General features: G+C 44.6%; 1 protein-coding gene across 7 annotated transcripts in view; it reads left to right on the top strand.

Annotated features, from left to right (window-relative positions):
- KATNB1 (katanin regulatory subunit B1) overlaps nucleotides 1-22,607 on the top strand; it is a 46,872-nt gene extending 24,265 nt beyond the window's left edge. For 5 of the 7 annotated variants that reach the window (XM_061594383.1, XM_061594377.1, XM_061594379.1 and 2 more), the window contains 14 exons: nucleotides 3,502-3,585; nucleotides 3,735-3,850; nucleotides 5,082-5,153; nucleotides 5,449-5,599; nucleotides 6,677-6,864; nucleotides 10,978-11,108; nucleotides 11,902-11,952; nucleotides 14,497-14,573; nucleotides 15,317-15,439; nucleotides 16,717-16,866; nucleotides 18,313-18,389; nucleotides 18,980-19,054; nucleotides 20,087-20,203; nucleotides 21,056-22,607. In XM_061594383.1, coding sequence (XP_061450367.1) covers nucleotides 3,502-3,585; nucleotides 3,735-3,850; nucleotides 5,082-5,153; nucleotides 5,449-5,599; nucleotides 6,677-6,864; nucleotides 10,978-11,108; nucleotides 11,902-11,952; nucleotides 14,497-14,573; nucleotides 15,317-15,439; nucleotides 16,717-16,866; nucleotides 18,313-18,389; nucleotides 18,980-19,054; nucleotides 20,087-20,203; nucleotides 21,056-21,188 — 1,545 coding nt within the window. In that variant the 3' untranslated portion in view covers nucleotides 21,189-22,607. Of the gene's footprint in view, nucleotides 1-3,501; nucleotides 3,586-3,734; nucleotides 3,851-5,081; nucleotides 5,154-5,448; nucleotides 5,600-6,676; nucleotides 6,865-10,977; nucleotides 11,109-11,901; nucleotides 11,953-14,496; nucleotides 14,574-15,316; nucleotides 15,440-16,716; nucleotides 16,867-18,312; nucleotides 18,390-18,979; nucleotides 19,055-20,086; nucleotides 20,204-20,326; nucleotides 20,462-21,055 lie in introns of those variants that run through there. The other 2 variants (XM_061594382.1, XM_061594381.1) reach the window with 2 other exon arrangements.
- The last annotated feature ends 1,499 nt before the right edge of the window (nucleotides 22,608-24,106 follow it).

Consider the following 24,106-nt stretch of genomic DNA (forward strand, 5'->3'; position numbering starts at 1 on the left):
AAGAATTCCAACTGCTTTCCACAATTAATTTCCAGCCGCTTAGTTAGTCCTGTATATAACAACCAGTTAAAAGGTTTCCCTTGATCATCCAACAGGAAGGAAAATCTAAAGGTCAGGGAAAAGAGTAGAAGGAGGGACCCAGGAGTTAAAACATACCCTGAAGTATTTATTTTCTTTTTGCCCTTCCCTAAACTTGAAGTATGGATAAGTTTGTTTTTCAGGTGCAATCTAAAACTGAGATTCCTTGTTTATCATCAAAGCCAAGCTCAGAGGGGCAATGTACACGAGCAAGAAGGGAGCAGGGTAACTCTGCAGCTCCGTCTTTGAAACCCGTTAAAATCAGCTTTTGCAACCAATTGAGACCAAGTTTCATTTTGCCTAACTGTTTGCTTTGCTCCTTGGTGTTTCAGGAGGAAAGGAACAGGTAATTACTGATTTTTAGAGCCCCTTTGTGATGCGATGCCTCACAGGGCAGGAGACACAGACAATCCTAAAATGGCATCTAAAGCCTCTAACAAGAAAGACCAGCCCGCATCCCAGGAACTTACATTGGAAGCTCTGGCTTTGCAGCTGACTACCTTACACGTGGACTTGATTAAAAAGTGGCACAAGGGCTTCAAAATATTTGAGGAAAAGTTTACCTCCTTTAATGGAAGGGTTGATGAAGTGGGCAAAACAGCGGGGGGGGGCTTGGATATTACAGTTCAATACTTGGATGCAATTAAACTGATTGTTAAAAGTCAAAAGGTTTTTCAAAATCACCTAGATGACCAGGAGAACTGTGGGCACAGGGGCAACCTCCGCAGTTTGAAACAGTGGACCAAACCTGCTGATGTTAACACATAATATGAAGATATTCATTCATTGTTTGTAGACTTTTATAAGGAGTTGTATAATGCAAGCACCTGCTGACGCCTGATATTGAATCTTACTTGTCTCATTTTTGCCTGAAGCCTTTATCTGAGGACTAGTGGAGACATTTGGATATGGCCATATTGGAGGATGTTGTGCAGGCTATAAAATGGCTGAGATCTAACAGAGCCTGGTGGATTTAACAGCTCTTTTTATAAAAAAAATTAAGGAGTTGGTGCCACATTAACCCAATTATTTAATATAATATAGCCAGGAGGTCAAATGCCAGACACATGGTACTCATCCTACATTATTGTACTTCCTAAACCAGAGAGGGACGGGAATATGGTGGGCTCATATCAGCCCATTACATTATTAAAGCAAGATTTAAAATGTTTTATTACATAATCGCAGCTGCAGAGACCTGCAGTCATCCTGTTGAGTGTGGGGTAAAGATTAAAGAACATAACAGTTTTAGTATATTTAATTTAGTATAGTTAATTTTGAGTCCTGCCACCTGATCCCCAGAGGTACATGTTACCATTCTTCCAAGCTACACGGGAAGTGGATTGGACTATGAAAGACCAACCCAAATTGTGTTTGCATTTTTACAGATTTGTAGGGCAGTCCAATATCTCAGAGAGGAGGTCAGGTCTCCTGCTCCCCTGGTGCATTCACTATAGCTGCCCAATTTCCTTGCTTTTTAAAGTTTGATAGAAATATCTGTTGGCTGTAGGTACATTCTTAAATAACAAGGTTTTTTTTTTGCCTATTAGCGAATAAATTTTTAGTGTTGCAGAATACCCCACAGGCTCATTTACCCACAGCAGGAGTACTTTCAAGAGGAATGCTGTCTTGGTTCTAACCTGGCAAGCCAGGCCAGGGCCTTTTTCTTTCTCTTTCTGTAGTGCTTCTGCCTCTACATTCTGCGTTTTTCGTTGTCTCTGGTCTGCTGACCCATTTCTGCAGCAACCCTCCTTCAAAAACTATCAGAGATACAGGGATTGTGACTGCTGTCTTTCTTGCTTGGGGGGAAGTGTATTCCTGTGCTCACTGCCCAAAGTTTACCGTATAGGCTCAACCACCTTTGATCCACTTTGTGGGGATGAGAACCCTGTCCGAGGAGCCTTCTGCTTCTACCCTGATGTCATTAATCCTGCAACTTAATCTCTTCTTTCTCCCCTACTTCTGCAACTTTGGTACTAAACTTGATATCTGTCTTTATGCTCATCTAGTAACTCTTCCACAGAGTTAATAAACACACTGCATCCCAAAGGTTCTTTGGTTCAAAGTGACTGTATTCCAAGGGAAGTTTGCTACTTATGAAGACCCATCAGAAGGGAAGAGGAAGCTGAAAGCAAGGATAGGAGGCTGCCAGGAATTGCTACTAGTATTGAGGGTGAGGTCCAAGGCCCACCAGGCGGTTGTGGTAGGGACATCTCTGAGTTGCCATGCCATTGCAGGGAGGGTGTCATGGTGACCGGCCAAGAGGGCTCAGTTCTGCCAGGTGGTAGGGAGATAGTGATATAGGAGGTTGGGTGATCAAAGATGGGGTTTATTTATAGCTGTGCAGAAAGTTGCTGAAACAGCTAGGAGAAGATGGACGTGTGCTGCTGAGGATAAACAGACCTGTCAAGTGGGATGGATGACTCCAGGAACTGGAGGCAATGGTGTATCCCCAAGGAAGACAATAAAGTGTCATTATCGAGGCCAATATTCCTGTCAGCGGTGGTCATACAAGGCCAGGTCATAGTGGTCCAACTCCCATTTTGTCTGATAGTTACTACGCTAGTGTGTCAGAGAGGCCTGATGGAAAGGAAGGAGAAAATGTTGATGCCAGTATCCCTCCCAGGAGTGTATGTCCCAGTGATTCTGAGGACTGCAATCATAAGCAGACTAGTAGTTTCCAGCTGCAACTGAGCACCTTGACTGGTCCAAGAATGGAGAGGAATGTGGGGGATTGACACAGTCCAGCATATGATAAGAGCAGCAATCTAGCAGACCAGCGCAAGAAGAGTGGTCTTCTCTTTCACTCTCTGAGACCAAATCAGTGAATTGGAGAGGAGAGCAATGAAGCAAAGTTCATGTGATGAAAACAATTGTAACGTGTCCTGTGCTGAGTCAACCATGTTTATTTCTGGTCAGGCTGGCAGCAAGAGAGAGGCTTTCCCAGCATTCCCCTTCACAATTCTCTGTTGAAGGCAACTGGCTTTTGTAGTGGTACGGTCCCCTCTCCCCTAAATGAGCCCAAGTACTAGGCAAATCCTTATTTCCATCTCACATTCTGCCCTTGCTAGAAAGAGATGATTTACAATGGTTTAAAGCTCTGTCTTGGGCTGAGGGGCTATGCCTAAGTGAAGCCTTCACTGACCTGGTCACCCCCCCCCCCCCGGTGCCCTCTGTGTGCTGGTTGGGGCTGATGGCAGCTGGAGTCCAGAACATCTGGAGGCACCAGGTTTGGTAAAGGAAATTGATTTTTTTGTCATGTTACATAGTTATTTATGCAGTATGACTGATATTGTGAGGCACATTCTGTCTTTGTATTTCCTGTGTGAGACCCATTGATCTGCGCTTGCACAGCTCTCATTCTTTCAGTCTGAAAGTGCCAAGTGCTGCCAGGAATGTACGGAGCCTGTTTTGCCTTTACAGGGTCACACACAAGCAGTTCGGTGTCTCCGATTCAGCCCTGATGGCAAATGGCTGGCATCATCTGCAGATGATCACACAGTGAAGGTACTCATATGGTTTTGCTAAGTCCCTTTGCCCCCCCCTTTTTTTGTGTGTGGCAGTTTTGGCTGCTTACCTCACTCTTTCAGGATAGCTGGAAATGGGGTTGGGCAATATGTCCCCACTCAAGGCTTTATGGTTCCTTCTTGGTCTAGTTGTGGGACCTGTCTGCTGGGAAGATCATGTTCGAGTTCACGGGACACACAGGGCCAGTCAACGTTGTAGAATTCCATCCCAATGAATACCTTTTGGCCTCAGGTAGCTCTGACAGGTAAACTCTTTCTGGGAAATATGGGGTCTCTGGCATGTTATGAGACTTGTGAACAACAGAAGCCTCATCTGTTGTTGGTTATGGTATGCTGCAGATATTCCTACTTTTCTTTTACAGAATTTGAATAATGGTTGGTAATAATTGGAACAGCTCACCTTTGGAACTCCCTGCCTCAGAAGCCTCTTCTGGGCCTTTCCTTACCCACTTCTGAAATCTAGCTTTGCAGAATAAAGTCATGGGGTTGCTTCTCCCTGTGAGAATTAGCCTGTGTGTCACTCAGAATTTCACGATGTCTTCCTTTTTGTTTAAATATACAGAAAGCCTCTGGGAGATGTCATCATGACACATTTTGGAATTTAGTATATGCTAATGGCTCTTAGTTTCCTCCTCTTTCTTGAACTGTGGTGAGACTGTAGTCTCTCTGAAATGGTGTCCAAATAGGTTGGATAAACTACAGCAGGTTCATATGAAGGTGTTGATGATTAGTAGGCCTCTTGAGATGAGAGTAGGTGTAAAAGCTGCCTGGATGGGCTTGCCCCCTTCTGAAGGAAGCTGGTTCGCTCCTCAGGGGTGTTCTTTTACCTGACACTGCTGCTGCATCTGTAGCAAGGAGTGCCTTTCTCCAGCTGCACCTGATGTGTTTGCTGAACCCTCCTGTATAAGATAAAGATATGGCCTTCATCATTACAGGAATGTGTTTTATGAGGCTCAGAAACTAGTTGGTCTAGAATACAGCAGCTAGGGCTGACCTGAAAGAGCTGTCCTAGTTACAGGTTGGTTTCTGGGCACTTCAAAGTCCTGTGTTTTCCTCTGAACACCTTGAACATCTGAGGAGGTTCTGCTGAGGTTGCCATCATAGTCACAAATCCATTGGCCGGCAACAGCTACAGAAGCCTTGTGAATAAGCTCACGACAGTTATTAGCCTTCAATTTTTTTACTAGCATGCTGGGGTCTGGTAGTGGAGGGACAGAGAGTTCTGTTCCTCTTCCAGCAGCCTGCAGACAAGGGGGCTTGCTTCCTCTGGCAGCCCACTTGGTTTCTCTGCACTTCTGTGCCTAGAATTCCATACACACAACTTCATCGCTTTCTTTGTTGTGCTTCATCCTAATTCAAATTCGGATCACAGCCTGTTGCTAGAAACAAAGATCAGTGAATAATGATGTCAGACTAACTTCACTGTGTGAGGATGGCCACAGATGTTCTTAAATGCACAGTTTTTCTCTTTTGCAGAACTGTCAGGTTCTGGGACTTGGAGAAGTTCCAGGTAGTGAGCTGCATTGAAGAAGATGCCACTCCTGTCAGGTATATGTGACTTGGGCAGTGGGTTATGCAAGGAGGCAAAAAGGCATGTTCTTGCTTTTTGTGTGACTGCTGTGGCAATCTCAGACTCATAAAGCTGAAATGCTCTTGCAATGTTCACAGTTCACGCTCTGATTTAGCAAAGTGGCTGAGTCAAGGAATGCATGCGTTAAGGGCTAGCAAAGATTGTGATAATCACCATCCTGACTTAATGCCTCCCTTAGAACTTAGTGGCACATCCTGTTTTGTATCACTGTTGGGAGGAACTGCACATTCACTTTTTCCTTCTCCCCTTCAGGTGTGTGCTGTTTAACCCTGATGGCTGCTGCTTGTATGCTGGCTGCCACGATTCCCTGAGAGTGTATGGCTGGGAGCCTGAGCGCTGTTTTGATGTGGTCTTGGTGAACTGGGGCAAAGTGGCTGATTTGTCTATCTGTAACAACCAATTGGTGAGTGACTGGAGTGCAGAAAGTAACAAGTTTTCTGCTCTATCTCTGGGCACAGCAAATGGATGTGTCACAAGTTGTCTGCCTGGCGCTGGCAGCAATATGGCAGGAGCATTGCTTGTGCACCCCTGGCACTTACAAATGTACCTGGAGTCTTTTCTTTTCTTGTAGTTTTCATCTAGAGTTTGCTTCCTATTCCCTTTCATGGTATTCTGCATTTGCCTGGGTTGCGGGGAAAGGTTCTTTTAATCAGAGCTAGGTAAGCAATGGAAAACTGACACTAGCTGTACTGAATAAGTTGCTTTATTCCGCTAACAGCAGCACCACATAGACTTAATTCTACCGAGCAAATAATCATACTTCATCACTCAGTTACAGGGAGACTCCTTTCTCTAGATCTTAACAGTAGCTGTTTCTGGGTTACACACTCTTCCTGCCCTGTCCCTTAACGCTGGTATGTGGAATCTTCTTGGAGTCTCTCAGTGTTGGTACATGGAGGCTCACCTTTAAATAATGGACTACCAGCTCCTGTTGTAATCATTGGGCAGCCCCACTTCCCAGGGATTACTCCCTCTGTGCAGCCAATCAGGATCAATGAATATGCCATCCTGACAACCAGCTGCTGCATGAGTCAGCTCATTCTCACACATCTCCATTTGGGCTTGCTGTGGACACACCTTTGTATTGCTCTACTTGTCCTCTCTGTGACCTGGAGCATCTAGCCACTCTGAGTCTGTTCTAATTAGACTGCCTTTCATCATTCATTCTTACACAGCAGTAAGCTTCTACTTATTACTGTGATATATGCCTGCATTGTATAAAAACATATTATTAAGCAGTTTCAGGCCCTACAATAGGCTATAGTAGGGCATTAAAGGCCAATTGCTGGATTCTACATATCTCCAGATAATTTGACAATACACACTGTTGCCAAAGTGGATTCTTGTTGATTCTAAGTGTTTTGGCTGTAAACCTGATGTAAAGCTGGCTTGCACGTAAGTTGGTAGTTTCTTTTAAGTTGAATCCTTGAAGGTGATGTGAAAGTTAAAAAAAAATCTGTTCTTTTTCTGTTCTTCATAGATTGGTGTTTCTTTCACACAAAGTACAGTCTCTTCATTTGTTGTGGACCTCAGCAGAGTCACAAAATATGGGTCTGGCCTCCATGGACTGATGAAGGATGACAAGCCTCTTGCTCAGCCCATGCCTGTGGGCTCTTCCCTTCGACGCATCTATGATAGGCCATCAACTACATGCAGCAAACCCCAAAGGTAAGGAAGACTCCTCTCAAGTGGGGGCAGGGGGAGAGAAGTGGCGGATTCTTTAGGTCAAAGGAAGTTAGAGACTGAACTGAAAACTAAGTGATGTACATGGTGTCATGAATCCCTGCCGTCAAGGATCATGCGTCAGACCCAATTCCCACCCTTAGGGCAATTGATCTGGAACCAAAATATACCAATTCACCCTTGCCAAGGCTGTGTGTCCAACACCAACCCTGCAAGGTAGAAAGGTAGGCTGCCACCACCCCTTTTACTGGTACCACTCAGAGTCAGGGGATCTCTGAGCCCAGACACTAGTTAAACCAAGGTCCAAAAAGACAAGAGCCAAATCTTACACTCCTTGTCAGGAAACCTCTGGTAAAACCCACAAAGTAGAATTAAGCTTTTAACTTCTTTTTCCCTCTTTGGTAGTTGTGTGACTGAGATGGTCAAGGTGCTGAATTCAGAACCACCCTTTCTCTCAATGAACACACCAGGTTAAATAGAAGTAGCTTTATTAAAATATATAAGTGCACATCAAAACGTAGCAGCAAGTAATCCTTTAAGACCATACACCCAAACAGGGGTTTAGGTATACATGAGTATTCATACACACAACAGGAAAATAACAACCTAGCTTACCTAACTACTTACACATGAGGTAGTTGGTTGCAGTGGCACCTCTCGTAAGAGAGATGGATGTTAAACACAAAGCAATGGAACCTTCCATAGGTTACCCTCCATAGGCAACACTCCGAAGGAACTATGCAGAACCTTCCTGAGGGATCTGCAAGGAACAACGGCTATGGGTCTCCAGCCCTATACTTAAGGGAAAGAAGTTCTGACGGTCCCAGATTCATTAGCCAATCAGGAGATTTCTGATGTAACCCCTTTCTAGATGTTTCTCACTTTTTCACGCCTTCCAGGCCCCCCTCCCAACGGTGTTTCAAACTTCACAGGCCAGGAATGGCCTTGAGTGCCAGGCACTTGTTAATCAGCATAGATAGCAGGTGCTCCTTGTTTAGGCTGCTCTAACCGTATTCAGCTGGAAACCAAAACTTAACATTTTTACCCTTTCGGAGGCCTGTTTTTCTAAGGGTTGACACTCCCAGAGTTCTTTGCCTGAACCAAGATGTTACATGTAATTTTTAATAATTCATGAACATATACAAGTTCATGACACATGGTGTCTGCGTGGTCCCATATATGGGTTCTGTGCCTGCACAGAGCTATGACTGGAACTTTCCAGAGCAAGGCAAACATTTTGGCAAGAAGCCCCCTCTCCACATCCCAACTTCCCGTGTGCATGCTCAAGGAGTTGTGGCTCCCACCTGTCCACTCACTTCCTCTTGCCTACTGCAGGAATGGCATCACCAGGAACTTTTGCTTCACTCCTTTGCTTCAGAGCCCTTACGACTCTTACTTTCACTGTCTCTTGTTTTCTAATTTCTTAGTTTGTTTTCCTTTGGCCCTTTTTCTTCTCAGGACACTCTCATTTCCTTTGTGAGGGAGGCAACCTGAGTCTCTGCAGGCACTGTTTTGCAACTTTTCTATTCCTGGCTGCATTCCCCCCCCCCCGATGGACACAGTTTGAGTCTGTCTGTCTGGGTAAAGGAAATTGTTGTTTCCTGTCCACATTGTCTATGATTCACCAGATCAGTGCACCATAATTGATTGCCTTGATTGCATGCCATTCTGTGGGAGCAGGCAGCCCTTCCAGCTGCAGGTCCAAAGGCTAAGTCCTCCAATGCTCTTAGGATCCAGGAGATCCTCTCTAGGTTTTTGGCCATTCAGAGATTACTACCACTGTTACGACCTTGAACTTTGTTGGAATTTAACATAGAGACACCTCTTGATACTGATGCTTCCAATCCCCTCCTTGTCATTGGGATTAATGACAATTGCCACGCTCCCTAAGAGATGATCCTCTGCTCTATGACTCTTATTTCCATCAGGGATGGGGCCATTTGCCACTGCAGCAGATCTCCTTGGCTACATCATTAAGAACGTAATGAGCGCTGCACCCAGTGACAGCAGTTGTCTTGAGGCCTCCTGAAGTGATGCTGGCTTTCAGGCCTGGTGCCCATGATTGGCTGGGTGAAGCAGTGGCCAAGGGCCCCAGGTCACATAAGAGCCCCCCACTGGCCCAGCAAGCATTACTGCTGATCCCAGGTGGAGATGTGTGAACACCATTTGGGAATCAAACTCTGTTCCCATTTGCGGTGGTCACCTGTTTCCACCTCCCTGTCTATTGCTTCCCCTGGGCTCTGAGAAAAGGAAGGGGCAGGGGATAGGTCTTCTCAGACATTCTGGGCAAGATGACCCAGAAAATCCTGCCGCTGCTACCACTGTTTCTCATGGTGTCTAAAAGGGCCTTTTAAACTTTTTTTAAAACGCATCTACTATGAAAGTCCCAGTGATGTTCTTTTCCCCAGTGGTTTTCATTGGTTAGCTCTGCTATGAACTGGTCAGATTCTCAGTTCCTTTTCAGTGTGCACACACTCTATGAGGGCAATTGCATCATCCGCATGTTTCTTCAGGGGAGTTTCTGTGCTGGAGCGGTGACATGTTTCTCTCTGGTCACAGCCTGCTATGTTAATTTAGCATGGCAAACTTGTGGTTGGGCTCAAATGTCTCCTTCAGTCGGGCTGTCTTGAGCTGTGTAGCTTCTTGACCAGCCTACATGGTGCCACCACATGTTGTTGGACTGCAGTTCCTACTGTGATGACCGATGGGGGTCCTCCCCCCACCCTTCACCATCCCAGGAGCCAATTCCATGCCCAGGGCAATTGATCCTGGCAAGATATCCTTCTCTGCCAAGGCTGTGCACGCTCATGACAGCCCTGCAGGGTAGATAGCTGCCACCACCCCTTATACTGGTTAACACTCTGAGCCAAGGGGAAATTCATAGCCCAGAAAACTTGCCAGAAATTCCAAAGGGCAAGAGCCTTGTCCTGGAGCTTTAGGCAAACCCAGTTACACAGTAGTCATGGTCAATGGTCAAGGTACCAGATTTAGAACCAACCCTCTCCTGAAATGAACATACACTGGTAAATAGAAGTAAGTTTATTAAAGAATTAAAGAGGTGCACAGTTACAGCAGCAAAATGGTTCCTTAATATCCACACCCAAGAGGGGCAAGGTAAAACATAGAGTTCAATCACAATAACGAAAACAACAAAGACTGACTAGCCTAGCCTAATACTTACAAAACGGCTTTCAGTTGTTTAGCCACCTCTCCTCAGAGAGATAACGGTCAGGATAGTCTATGGCAAAATGGAACCTCACAGGGCAACATCAAGTAGGCATGATGGGACCAGAAGAGGAACAAAACTTAGAATTTTCTACCCTTATTTATGGCAAAATCCCCAGCAACAGGCCAGAGACAATTATCCAATCAGGGACTTCTTTATGAGCTAAGGGTTCATTAATCACTGGCCAAATGGCACATCCTCCCTAACACTTCCCAGGCTGTACGGTCTTGATGGAACCAGGCCTTTTCCTGATAAGAAGGTGTTAGGCTGGGCCTTTGATTACCCACAGCTGGGCAATAAAACTGCCAACTCGTGCCGGTTAGCAAAAAACAAATGTTAACCTGTGAAGGTCCCACACTGTCAAAAGGAACCCCACAATTCCCTGCTCCACAGCCATCTTAGATGCAGGCTTTCATGACACCTATCACCCCTCACCATTGGCTATGCTGGCTTAGAGTTGATGGGAACTAGAGTCCAGGAGTTCTGGAGGGCACCACGTGTGGCTAGTGTTCTGGATGCACCTGCTTCACCTCCAGGTAAATCAGAACCCACATAAGGTAACCACTCAAAGCACTGTTAAAAGTAAGGAAAACTGCTTGTTTTTTGTTTAGTTTTTGTGGGTGGCTTTAAAAGAGGGTTTGACAAATCCATGGAAAACAAGGCTATCAATTGCTCCTAGCCATGGTGGCTATGTCCCACTTCCACTATCAGAGTCAGTACGCCTGTGAATACTAGTTGCTGGGAATCATAAGTGGGGAGATCCTTCTTGTGGGGTTCCCATTGGGGCATCTGGCTGGGCTTTCTGAGCCCCCTTTGGCCTGATCCAGTTTCAGGACTCTTCTGGTATTATTCTTTCTGTGGTTTAATGACAGGGTGAAACACAACTCAGAGAGTGAGAGGCGTAGTCCAAGCAGTGAGGATGACAGGGAAGATAAGGAATCCACTGCAGAGATCCAGAACCCAGAAGACTACAAAGAGATTTTCCAGCCAAAGAATTCCATCAGTGAGTGCTGCAGAAGTTACCTGGGTAGTGCTTCAAGGATCCTTGGACTGACTAGGCCTTGACTTAAGGCAAAGCAAACCAATGTGTGCTGATTTCCCCATTTTTAACATTGTCTTTGTGTGGCAGTTGTGAACTAACACTTAATTCTCCTCTCCTCCCCCTGTTGTTTTTCTGTTGGCACCAAAGACTTCAAGAGGCAGCTTTGTATTGTAGGTTACTACAGAATTTTACATTCTGACATGTTCAGTCATCTGGAGATCAAGTAATAGCATATAAGTTGACAACATTAATTACATTTATTTATTAAGGTGTTTGTATACCACCCTTTGTACAAATACATCTGGAGGAGGTCCACAGTGAGAATTTACCATAGAATAAATTGTTAAAACACTTAAAAAACCCCACCAAAACACAGCGAGTTAGAGCCAGACTTCATTAGTTGAGCCATAACTCCCATTGAAGTCATTATTAACTTGTCCATTGATTTCAGTGGGACCCAAATTCAACTAGCTTAGTCTGAACCCAACTCAGTATCCTCAGAATATATCTTTAGCGTGAGAGATTGATTGCTCCTGTATCTTGAAAAAGAATGTGGGAAAGAGTTAAGAGGCATGGGTACACCCATTTCTTTCTCAGAAGTAGAAATATTGGTTCATCCTTCCACCTGTAATGCAGACGTGTTACTGCCTAGTTGCAGAAGCTATAGATTCATAAAGGTGGCATCGCTAGATCTGCAAAACATTTGCAAAAAACTGAAGTCCAATGCTGGGTGTTTTTCTTTTGCCTTTTTCAGCTCGAACTCCACCCCACAAGAGCGAGCCTTTTCCTGCTCCTCCAGAGGATGGTGAGTTGGGTCTTAAATTGCAAGAGAGCCAGAAAAGAGCTTCATACATTTGTATTGCTGATTTCACATGGATGCTTACGATGTCTAGACTGCTGCAGGAAGTTAGGAGTCTGTCTTTGTCTTGACTTCAGATCCTCTAGCTTTGTCTCCTAAAACTAGCATGTGGGGCCTGGATTCCTTGCCACCCAAGAGCAATGGACTGCATTGGATGGAAGGGGCACGAGTCTTTCAACCCAACAGCCAGCCCTGGGTCATAGAAGGGTCTTCTGTGGTTTCCTTTTTCTTTTTTTTTTTTTTTTCAATAATTTTTATTCAGATTTTCATAAAACATACAAGACGAAATCATAAAACATTCAAAGACAAAAAACAAAATCAAAAATAGTTAAACAAAAAAAAAAAAAAAGAAAAAAAAAAACAAAAATAAAAAATAAAGAGTAAAATATTGACTTCCCATTTGTCAAAGATCAAATCAGTTATAAGTCTATAATATATAACAATCCTGTCTCTTAAGTCATATTATAAAATCACTTTCCTCCAGTAGTTATCTTACTTAATCATCAAATCTCATAAACATTACTTTATTCTTTCCACAAAAAGTCAAAGAGAGGTTTCAATTCTTTAAGAAATATATCTATCAATTTTTTTTTCCAGATAAGCATATCGATTAATCCATCTCATTACTAATTATAATAATCTTATTGTCATAACCATAGTCAAAATAAACATTTCAATTAATCCATCACATCAGAATCTGTTAGGTTCAGTAATTTCAGTAGCCATTGTTCTATTATCCCTATTAGTTCCATTTTCCATCTTCCATCTTCAGTAGTCTTGTTAAGTCCAGTAATTTCAGTATCCAATCTTCCATTAGCAGTATTCCATAATAATCTTGCTGTCAAAGCCATAGTCATATAGTAAGAGTCTGATGGGAATTACCTCTATCCCAAATATTTTCTTGCCATCCATTCTGAATAGGTTACTGAAATACTGCTGTAAAATCATATCTCTGTTCTTTTTTTCAAAATACACTGGGTCATCTCTTGAAAGTTTTTCCATTGTCACATGGCTGCAGTTAATTCCATAGATTTTCTCTATATTGGGCTCCATCACATCATTCCAGTCCAGAAGATTATCCATGCCATTGATAACTTTATCTCTAGAATCTTCATTAATTTCTTCAGAGATAACATTGAGTTCCAAACAATAAATTTTATTTCTAAAGTCCATAGACTCCAAATCTTGTTCCTGTTCCACGTTTGTTCCAATCTCCGGGATCTCCTCTCTCACAGGGACCCCTGTTCCAGTCTCCAGGGTCTCCTCTCTCACAGGGACCCCTGTTCCAGTCTCCAGGGTCTCCTCTCTCACAAGGACCCCTATGTCTTTAATCTCCTGTGTCTCCAAACAATAGATTTTGTTTCTAAAGTCCATAGACTCCAAATCTTTTTCCTGTTCCACGTTTGTTCCAATCTCCGGGGTCTCCTCTCTCACAGGGACCCCTTCCAGGGTCACCTCTCTCACAGGGACCCCTATATCTTTAATCTCCTGCTTCATTTTACTCAATTCAATTTTCAGCTCCTTACAACCCTGTCGCAGGTTTTGTTTCGTTATCTCAATCTCATCCATTATTTTCTGAAACATAGTTATTTCCAGATTCTCAGCCACTTTCTTAATTGCCATTTTAAAAGAAAAATATAGGAAAACCACTTCTTATTTCAGCAACAATTGGGTTAATACTCCAAACTTGGTGACATCACAGTATAAACAGAGCAGACAGCCTTATCTCTCCATGCTTAAGTAAACAAAATGCAGTTCCCAGGATCGAAACAATTAATGGCGGTCGTCAGGAAACAGATTCGTCAAAATAAAATAGACCAAAAAGAGAGTAGTCTCAGACAATATAATATTCTTCAAAATAAAAATCTGGAATAGAAATCCCTCTTCTGTGTATATCTTTAGAATGCAAATCCAGGACAGCTTTTTGCAACAAAAACAGAGATAAGCTATTAATTAGTGAGTAGCAGAGAGAAGTTATGGCTCCCCAGTGAGATGTCAAAAACCGATCAATCTGGCAAATCTCTTTTAAACAGCAACAATTTAAGTCAAGTAAAAGAAAAATATAGAAAGAAGGGTGCTTGCCTGTTAGTGCGTTCTCTCTTAGAAGATAAGATGAACGTTCGCTTTATCAGATAGAGCTTGTTGTTGAAAATCCGTCCCACCTTCGTCGGCTGGACCTCGTCCCATAAATTAATGAGATCTGGTCGTCCCAACAAAAATAGGCTTTGAGGTTAATCTCTTCGTTTCTCCCTACCCGGGAGAAGTTTAATCAGTCAAAAAAAAAAAAAAATCTGACTGATATATCTGAATAAGCTTCTTTTGAGGCAGGAGCCCGTCTCAAAAGCAGGCACAGGCTAAGTCACCCTTCCCGGAAGTCTGTGGTTTCCTTTTTCTCATAGAAGGGTGGCTTTGATTTCCAGGGAGGAGCTCTCACCTGGCTCCCATGGTGCAATCCTGAGACTAAGAGAACTTAGTTTTCCTTCTCTCCAGAGCCCATGCTTGCCAAAGAAGCCTCAAAGTCCAGTCAAGTGGTGGATATTCAGACTCCATCGCCAAGCCAAGAGAATGTAAGTGCCTTGCGTCCATGAATAGCCTCTCTCCTTCCCTCTTCCTCCTCATCCCCCTTTCCCTGTAGTGATGGTGCTTCTAGCATCATGAAATGGAGGCAAGAGCCCATCACTCTGTGTTCTAAGCAAGGGCTAGCAGTCTAGACCAACTGTCACCAATCTGGTGCCCTTCAGATATTGTGGACTACAACTTCTATCAGTTGGCTCCAGGTTGGCAAAAGCTGGGCTCGGGTGGGGTGGGGATTTATTCATTTTATTTAATAAAATTTGTATACCACTTAATTGTCAAAACCTCTAAGTGGTTTGATAGCCTTTCCCTGCAAATCTTGGTTCTGATTGTTGAATTCTGTGCAAGCGCTTAGGCTTGTTTCTTATTGTCAAATGTGGCAGAAGGGAAAAGGGGGAAAGTGAGATGCCTTGAGAGGATGCTAACCCATCATTAACTTTGTTTCAAGTGCTCCGGGTGCCTTGGAGCTGGCCACTCAGAAAATACTGATACCTGGTGGGTCATGATGGACAGGGAAGGAAGAACTTGTATTCCTGCCTTGAGCAGGTGGTTGGACTTGATGGCCTTATAGGCCCCTTCCTTCTCTACTATTCTATGATTCTATGAATGCAATTGCTTCAAGTCCTTTGTTAACAGGCAATGTGGGATCGGGGTGGCTATGCTCAGGTTGCAAATGTGGTCTCACAGCTTATAGCCCAGGATGTATCTGCCCTGAGTCAATCTCCACTCCCTACAGCAGCTTGACCCTATTCAGAGGCCACCAATAGCTTCCTCAACCCCCAAGACCAAGGTGGAGCCATCTGTGATCCCTGCTGCCAGGAATGAGCCTATCGGGCTGAAGGCCTCTGACTTCTTGCCGGTATGTTTCTTCTTTACAGAAAAGATGTTGGGAAAAGATAATTGGCTGCCACCTGGGCAGGGAGGAAAGCCTAGCAAATGCCTGCCATGTTCATTGGCTGAGGTGGATTCTGCTTTTGGATTTTAAATAGTAAACCACCAGCCACACAGCCTTTGAAGAAAAAAATGTTATTGGAGAAAGACCCAGTCTAAGGGAAGACCAAGAATGGTGGGAATTGGAGGTCTCTGAAGAGAAGGAGGGCAGTATTAAGTTGGAGATAATACCTTCAAGATACCTCTGGGTAAGCTCCTAAGAGCAGTGATATATGTAAAGAGCTAACGGTCAGCCTGAGTACCTGGCACATAGGTCTAGCAAAAAATTTAAAGGTCCATGCTTTTCCCTAGTGTTTTTATTTAATCTTTGCCAAGGCAAGCTGTTCAATAGCTTCAGGAAAAGAAAACTTAGTCTTCACTGCTTTGTGTTGCCAAGCTAAATGCACTGCATCCTCCTGAAGAGTTGCAGAAGGCAGGCTTAATACTGCCTGGAATCAGAGAATTGTGACCACAGTACAAGGGACACCTGCCACAGTAATTTGAGCATTGAAAGGGGTGAAATTGGCACCTTGTGTTGTAAAACGCTCATTCACAGAGGTCCTCAGGGAAAACGCTTGCTGTGAATATCTGAAATGTGTCCCACCAGCGTGCAGTTGAGAAAACAGCCTTTTTTCAGAATCCAGAATCCAGGTGCCAAAATACAGCATGAAAATGATTTGTTGCCTTACACACACATACATACGTACGTATACATGTATACACACACACACTTGTGGGGACAAAAGGACATAGGAAACCAGCCTTTAGCAAGAGCATGAAAGGCCAAACACTTTAGATATTTCTCAGCTAGGTCAGTCTGTTACTTTGATCTAGTGAGCTTTTAAAAATTTCTTTAGAAGGGTAGAAATATTTAGTCAAGCACGGTTAATAGTTTGGCTGGGTGATAAATAGTGTGATCGAATCAACCAGAGCAGCACCTGGGGCTAAATACCAGCCAGCCGTTCTGGGCAAATCAAAGGTAATCTAGCAAAGAGGCTGTAGAAAAGAATTCATAGGCCAACATTCCCATTTTTCCAATTGTAGCAGTGGACATTGTATGTTCCATTATTTCACAGTGATGTTTTCCCCTCCATGGTTTTGTCAAGTAAGATTTGAATAAATGGTACAGAAATGTATAATGTATTGTGGTATACATTGTATATTAGACAAACTATGCTAATATCCCTTTTCTGTCTGTACTTGCAGGCTGTGAAGAACCAAAACCTGACAGAGATTGTGGATGAAGAGGCCATGTCCCAAATCCGGAAGGGCCATGAGACCATGTGTGTGGTGCTTACAAGCCGCCACAAGAACTTGGATACAGTGAGGGCTGTGTGGACCACTGGAGACATCAAGGCAAGCTGCCTGTGCATTTGTTGAACAACATAGTGCAAGGGGCGGTGCAGATCCTGACTCCAAACCTCCAACTGCTGTAAGCTTTGATACACAAAGCTTGAAGTTTCCATCTGGTCCCCTTAGGCTTTAGCATTCCATCTGTGGGAAAGTCTTTGGTGCTTTTCCCCATCTGGTTGATGCCATGATGATTTAAAAAAAACACCCTGCTTCTGTCATGACATAGAAAAGGCAGCAAATTATTCATTGTTGTCAGTTGACCAACAGAGATACATATAATGACTGAGCATCATTTGTTCCAGCACAGCAGTAACCCATCTAGATCTCATTATGAAGACCTATAAAAGCACGTGGACAGTACTTTCCAAAAGCAGGAGAAAGGGGCTTTGGGAGAAATGTTGGGCGCAGGCCTTGTGCCTTTTAAGAAAACTCCTGTTCTTTTGTCGTCTTGCTGGCCTTGGGCAGCCCACACATCCCTTCCTTCTGGCCAAAGTATTTGGAATTCTGGGGAAAATACAACTTGTGCAATAAGAATATATTCTACAGGTTTGTTACTATGATGTGATTGGCAGCACCTCACCTGCCCGTCATGGAAGGAGAGGGCTTCCACACAGACTTTATCTGCCTGGTGAACTGACACCACCGTGGGCAAGAAGGCAGCCTGGAGCCATGCTATGCAGCAAGGTGGGGAGTGGGTGGGATTGTGACCTGCAAGATGATCCTGCAGTCCAAGGCTTGGATCTAGAATCCCCTCATAGGAATTCATGTTCCCTCTTGCGGGTGAAATTCCTACCAGAAGAGGCAGTCTCCTTACTCTTCACTCAGAAGGAATATTTCCACAGGCTCATTATCCCTATGGCTTAGTGATAATAATGCTAAATTATGCATTATTATGCATTAGCCTTGAAGCCCCATAAAGAATCGTGCAAATTTTTGGTGGCCTTGTTGAGGTGCCTTAGTAGTCTTTTGAGGAGTGCTCCATCTCAAGAGAGCTGCAGGTTGTCACCTGGGCCTTGGAGTGTTCTGGCAGCTGCTTTTGGCAGTACAAATATTTATTTTAGCAGCAGTTAATCCATTTTCCAGCCTGTTGCTCTCACAGGGTTGTAGTCAATGCTTGCCTTAGTGTGGAGAAGAGCTTGGGCATGAGAAATGGCTCTTTGCCCCCCTGCTGTCCAGTCCCAGAGGCAAGATCTTCCCTAGGTCTAAGAGAGCATCAATGTGTAAGCGAATCTGTTCCTCTTTGCTTGACAAAATTGAGCCACTTTTGTCTGAGGGAAGGGCTGAAACTGGCTTGTCTGATCCTCTCTGCCAAAGGCTGTAGATATAACTGAAAGCCTTGGGGAACATTCTGCTTCATTGCCTTTTGTTTGTGTTCTGGTGAAAGGCATTCATAATGTCCATATATAGGAGCCTCACCCTAATTCTACTCTGCTCGTTGCCTTTTCTCAGACATCTGTGGACTCGGCAGTGGCCATCAATGACCTTTCTGTTGTGGTGGACCTCCTGAACGTTGTCAACCAGAAGGCGTGAGTTCCAGTCTGCTTTTCTGCTAGAAGCAAAGGGTTGGATGCACACCTTTGTGCCATGAGCATCAGGATCTTGTTACCTCCTTGGGTGGCATACAAGTCCACTTCAGCATGACCTTTTGCTTGAAGTGGATGTTGCAGTAGGCGAGGGTGTTCATATTGTGCACTGTGGAGCACAATAGTCATTCTATACCAACAGTTACCTGCTGGATCCCAAGCCTTATTTCTTGGCTGCCAGGAGGCAGAAACTTGTGTGGGACTTGGCGGTGCCACTTGGCACATGTGCGCACACAGACACAGAGTGTTGGCTAGACCCTGTGCTGAGCTGGGAGCCATGGTAAGGCTCAGATCTCTCATGAGTGTTTCCTTGGAGGAGAGTTGCCCACGGTCTGATTCTTAGGCCACTTTCTGTCTTGGGACGAGCAGATGAAGTTGCCTTGGACTGAGTCAGGTCTATTTAGTCCAGTACCTGCTCTTCAGTGTCCCATGGTCCAGCTAAGATCTCTGGGGCCTATTGTGGAGTTTGTTCTTGCAGGGCTCTGGGAGGTGAAGTTTGGGGCATCTCTCTGAAGCCTGTTCTCTCTTTCCAGGTCTCTTTGGAAGCTGGATCTGTGCACAGTCATCTTGCCTCAGATAGAGAAACTTCTGCAAAGCAAATATGAAAGGTGAGTCACCTGGCAAGCATCTGTCCTTGAGAAAGAAGGGGGGCTAATCTGTGCTATATTGGCCAGCTGGAGCTGCCTGCTTTTGACAGTCTTGTCAACTTGCATTTTATGATGGTCCTGACAAAATGGCAGCAGCTGCTAGGCGCGTTTGTTCAAGCCAAGCAAACTTCCTGTAGATTGTTCTTTTCAGAGGAAGTGGGGGGTTTCAACTTGCCTAAGCCAGGGCAGACCTAGAGGTACCAGCAGGGGAACATGTAAGCTTTGGGCTTCTCCCGCCTGAGTCTTCACTCTGCAGATATTAAGCAGAAGGAAAGAGTCACCCACTTAGCAGTTGCTATGGTGACATTTTGCTTCTATATTGGGAAAGGTTCCCCACCCCTGTGGTAAGCATGTTTAAAGCTGTAGATCTGAGCAAACGAGGAAATGTCATCAGCAGAATTGAGCATTGAGAAGGGCCAGTCCCAAAGCAGACTGCCCCACCATCTAGTAAGAGAAGTTCACATTTCAGGAAAGTGTTTCCCAGTAATGTCTAACATTTCATTTTCCTGTTTAATTTCTGTGAAACTGAGCTGTCGTTTATGGGAAGCTTTCCCCTCTGGCCCCATTTCAAAACCTGGGCAGTTGCAGCATCTATGTGTGCATCATGTTGTGTTATGAAGCTTATCTACAACTTGGGTAACCCTGTTACTACCCCCATCCAGTTTTTTTTGCAAATTCTGACCTGGGTGTGAGGTGGGAAAACTATATGTAAATATTCTGAAGTGCTTCAGAAAACCTTGTAGCAGTGTGGCTACATTTTGAAGAAGGAGTTTGGGTGAGAAGCAGTTCATGAGAATATCAGTCAGGTGGCTTTTCACAGGTGCCTGCTTCCCAGTTTCTGGATAGACACAGGCAGAAGAAAGTGGGAGAACAACTGATTTTGCTGTGGCTCTATCCTTCCTCCTTCACCTGCTCCTCCTCTTGCATTTTATCAGGCAAGGTTTGGCTTTGAAAATATTTGACCTGTTCTGATTCTCTTTGTCCTTCTGACAGTTATGTCCAAACAGGCTGCACGTCTCTCAAGTTGATCCTGCAGAGGTTTCTGCCCCTCATCACAGACATCCTTGCTGCACCGCCATCCGTGGGGGTAGACATTAGCAGAGAGGAGAGGTAATGTATCCAGGGTGCTGGCCACTGTTTCCCAGTCCCTGCGGGGCTCTGGGGAAGCTGATGGGCCTCTGCAGTTGCACTGTTGCAACCCCAGTCAGAACTCTTTCCCCTGCCCCCATTTAGCCTGGCACAGGCAGGCTCCTGCCCGATCACACTTGCATCAGAGAATCTCAGACAACCCCAGCCTGTTACTTAAGGAAAGCTCCATAAAGCTGATTCGGAGAGCTTCATCAGACAGACAGAGGTACTGCTCTCCATTCCACCCCACACAGTGTGAATCATTCCTCCTCTTTAATTTGCTCTCCTCCCAACCCCACCTCAGCTCTTGGTGGTTCTTACCTTTTCCAAACTTGGGGACTGTGTATCTCCAGGGCAAAGCTCCTCCTCGTGTTTCTCCTTATGTAGTCCTTGCTCTGTGTGCCTTGGCCAGCCAATATTCAGCAGGTGTCCACTGGGAGCAGGGCCTGTCGGGTTGTGGTGCTGGTCTTATGGAACATACTCCCATTGGGCCAAACTGATCACATGCCTTCTTTATTTTCCATGGACCTTTTTGTTTATCTGCCCTGCTGCTCTGTCTTTTTTGACTGTTTAGCTACTGCTGCTTCAGGAGCATATATTTTACTTGTGGATTTAATTGATCAGTATTTGTTTTTCTCATTGTGAAATGCCTTTTCACTTTTTGAGAAGAGCAAGACAGTTGTTTGAAAAATAAAATATTGGTGGGTATGAGGCCTTTGGGGATCAGCCAGGCTAGTTTTTTGAGCTGTGTGTCTCCTCCATTAGCAAATGTGACACTACACAGATGGTGTGATTTGCAGAGGCTCTCCCTCCCTCTCTGTCTTCCCACTGTAGGCTCTACAAATGCCGTCTGTGTTACAAGCAGCTTAAAAACATCAGCAACATAATCAAGAACAAATCTGGACTCAGTGGCCGCCATGGCAGTGCCTTCCGTGAGCTGCATCTCCTGATGGCTGTCCTTGAGTGACGGTGATGGCGTCTGCCGCCCACACACATACCACCAGGGGCTCATCTTCCCTCCATGGCCTCTCACTCCAGCCCGCTGTGGGTAGTTTTGTTTGGTGTCCATCTCTCCACATTCTTGTGGGGGGGGGGTGTGGCACTGATGGACTGGCTGCTCCAACTTCAGTGCCTTACAGGCTAGTTGGCAAACCAGACTATTCTGCTCTGGCACAGTCCACCTCCTTTGGGCATATACACCCCCGTTTTTGGAGGGGGCTGGGAATGCAGTAGCAGAATCCAACCATGGACAGCATCCCTTCATCTGGGCAACCAGCAGTGCTTGGGACCAAGTCTTTATTTAATGGTGAGCCCTGCACTGCTTCCTTTCCAGTCTCGCTGCTGTGGGACTTGAGCTAGGAGTGGGTGAGGCTGGATCTGTCTGATCGCCTCATTCCTGTAATGCAGTTTTGCTCTGTCCTTTGCACTTGTCTTTTGGGCTGGAGGAGTTGAGCCAACCTCTGCTGACATTTGATGGGTCTGCCCAGACCCTCCTGCTTTTCTCCATGGTGGATGTCTCGGTACTGCACCATGGGCTGCTCTTTCCCCTCCATCTCATGTTAACACGCTGCAGCCTGCCGTTCATAAACGGCTAACTTATAACAAATTTCATTAAAACATTTGAAACTTTGTTTTAGAAGACTTTGTAGAGTTTTGTGTCTTTCCCCTTCTGCAGCTCATAATTTTGTTGAGGTTAAAGATTAATATTTTCATTTTAACCTATCCATAAAGAAAGTCTTAAATGGTTTGCTTTATATGTTCCTCCCTTCTCTCAATCAAAATGAAAGTGTTTTCACCCAAATGTTTACAACAGCAGTAATGACCTGCAGCCAATGAGTTTATTGTTTTATATAGTACGTGTGCCTAAAAGGATCTTTAACAGTTGCCCGTTCCATGTAGCACTCTGTTTTGGTGCACCCAATAGAAGATAGATACAGGATAGGTCTCAGTGCTTTATTCACACTTTACAACTCTGATAAGCAACACTCCATGCTTGCACGTAAGTCCACACACAAAACTATTGACCTGATACCTGAACAAACAGTTTACCATTCCACGCAGACAGCATTAACCTTCCAACAGGATGATCAGTCCAGCTAGCCAGGTAATAATCTTACCAGCCAAGGGGCTTGTTGTATTTAGACGCGATGCAGCTCCTTTCAGATGGGTATGAGGTCATGTCTTTCTCCATTTCCATTACTATCACTGGTTGCTTGTATGGCTTGTTCCACCTACTTTGCCCCAGGCATTCCCCTTGGTTATTCCCACCTAACGTGTAAGGGCTTATAAAACTAGTGACCTCATTTGTTTTTCCTAGTCTGATATGTAACCTTGTGATAATTTTGCATGTTATTCCACACTTCTTCATAAACATGTTTACCCCTTATTCCTTATCGTATTTCTACAAAGGTAGTACCAATGCAAGAGATTAGAATTCTGGGACCATGGGCTACACTTCCTGGAAGATGGACTGCTTGCAACTGATGCGTTGCACCTCACAAGGACTGGGAAGAATGTGTTTGGCCACAGTGTGCAGAAGTTCACCAGGAGGGCTTTAAACTGAATCCTAAGGGGGAGGGAGACATAAACTTGGTGGTAACGACTAACAGAGGTTTGTGCACAGTAAGAGGGAATGGCTCTAATGGGGCCCAGTAATAGTCTTCATAAAAATGTAGGAAGGAAGCCAGGCTGTAAATCACATGGTCTTCAATGTCTATATACTAATGCCCAAAGTATGGGAAACAAACAGGACAAACTTGAACTCTTAATACAGGAGGGTAAATATGACTTGACAGGTATAACTGAAACTTGGTGGGATTAATCCTATGACTGGAATACAGCAATTGAAGGATATAATTTGTTCAAAAGGAACAGAAGGAATAGAGAGGGAGGTGGAGTTGCATTATATGTTAAAAATACATATCCCTGCACAGAAATACAGGAAGATGAACTCAAAAACCCCACCGAGAGCATATGGATTAAAATTAAAAGCAAAAGCTCAGAGTAGCCATATGCGTACCCTGGACTTCAGGAAAGCTGATTTTAATAAACTCAGAACAATGGTAAGTAAAGTTCCATGGCAAGTGAAAGGAAATGAACCAAAGTCGATCCCAACTTATGGCTACCCTACGAGTAGGGATTTCATGGGAAGTGGTATTCAGAGGGGGTTTACCATTGCCTCACTCTGAGGCTAGTCCTCCCCAGCTGGCTAGGGCCTGCTCAGCTTGCCACAGCTGGACAAGCCAGCCTCTTCCTTGTCTGCAACTGCCAGCTGGGGGGCAACTGGGCTCCTTGGGACTATGCAGCTTGCCCACGGCTACACAGGTGGCAATGCACGTAACCCCTGAGCCACTCACTGTGGGGGTGATCTTTAGCTGGCCCTTGACACCCAGGAGACATGAGCTGGGATTTGAACTCACGGACTCTGGGCTCCCAGCCAGGCTCTCCTCCCCACTGTGCTAGTCCAAGATGGGTAGGAGTTTTTAAAAAAATGAAATTCTAAAGGCACAATTGCAAACAATTTCACCAAGGAAAAAAGGAGCAAGACAGCAGAAGAAGCCAATGTGGCTTCAAGAAAGCTTAGAAAAGACCTGAAAACATAAAAGTATACATATAGGAAGTGGAAGGAAGGCAAAGACGACAGATGCGTAGCACAGAAGTGCAGGGATTGTGTCAGGAAGGCTAAAGCTGAGAATGAGCTGAGGTTAGTGAGGGATGCTAAAAGCAACAAAATAGCTTTCTTCAGGTATGTCCATAGTAAAAAAAAAAAAAGGTACAGCTACTCAATGAGGATGGCAAAATAACAGATGACAAAGAAAAGGCAGAAGTGCTCAATTGTTACTTTGGCTCAGTCTTCTCCCAAAAGGGTCTATGACCCTCCTGGGA

Source organism: Rhineura floridana, chromosome 13, assembly GCF_030035675.1.
Source record: "Rhineura floridana isolate rRhiFlo1 chromosome 13, rRhiFlo1.hap2, whole genome shotgun sequence".
NCBI lineage: Eukaryota > Metazoa > Chordata > Lepidosauria > Squamata > Rhineuridae > Rhineura > Rhineura floridana.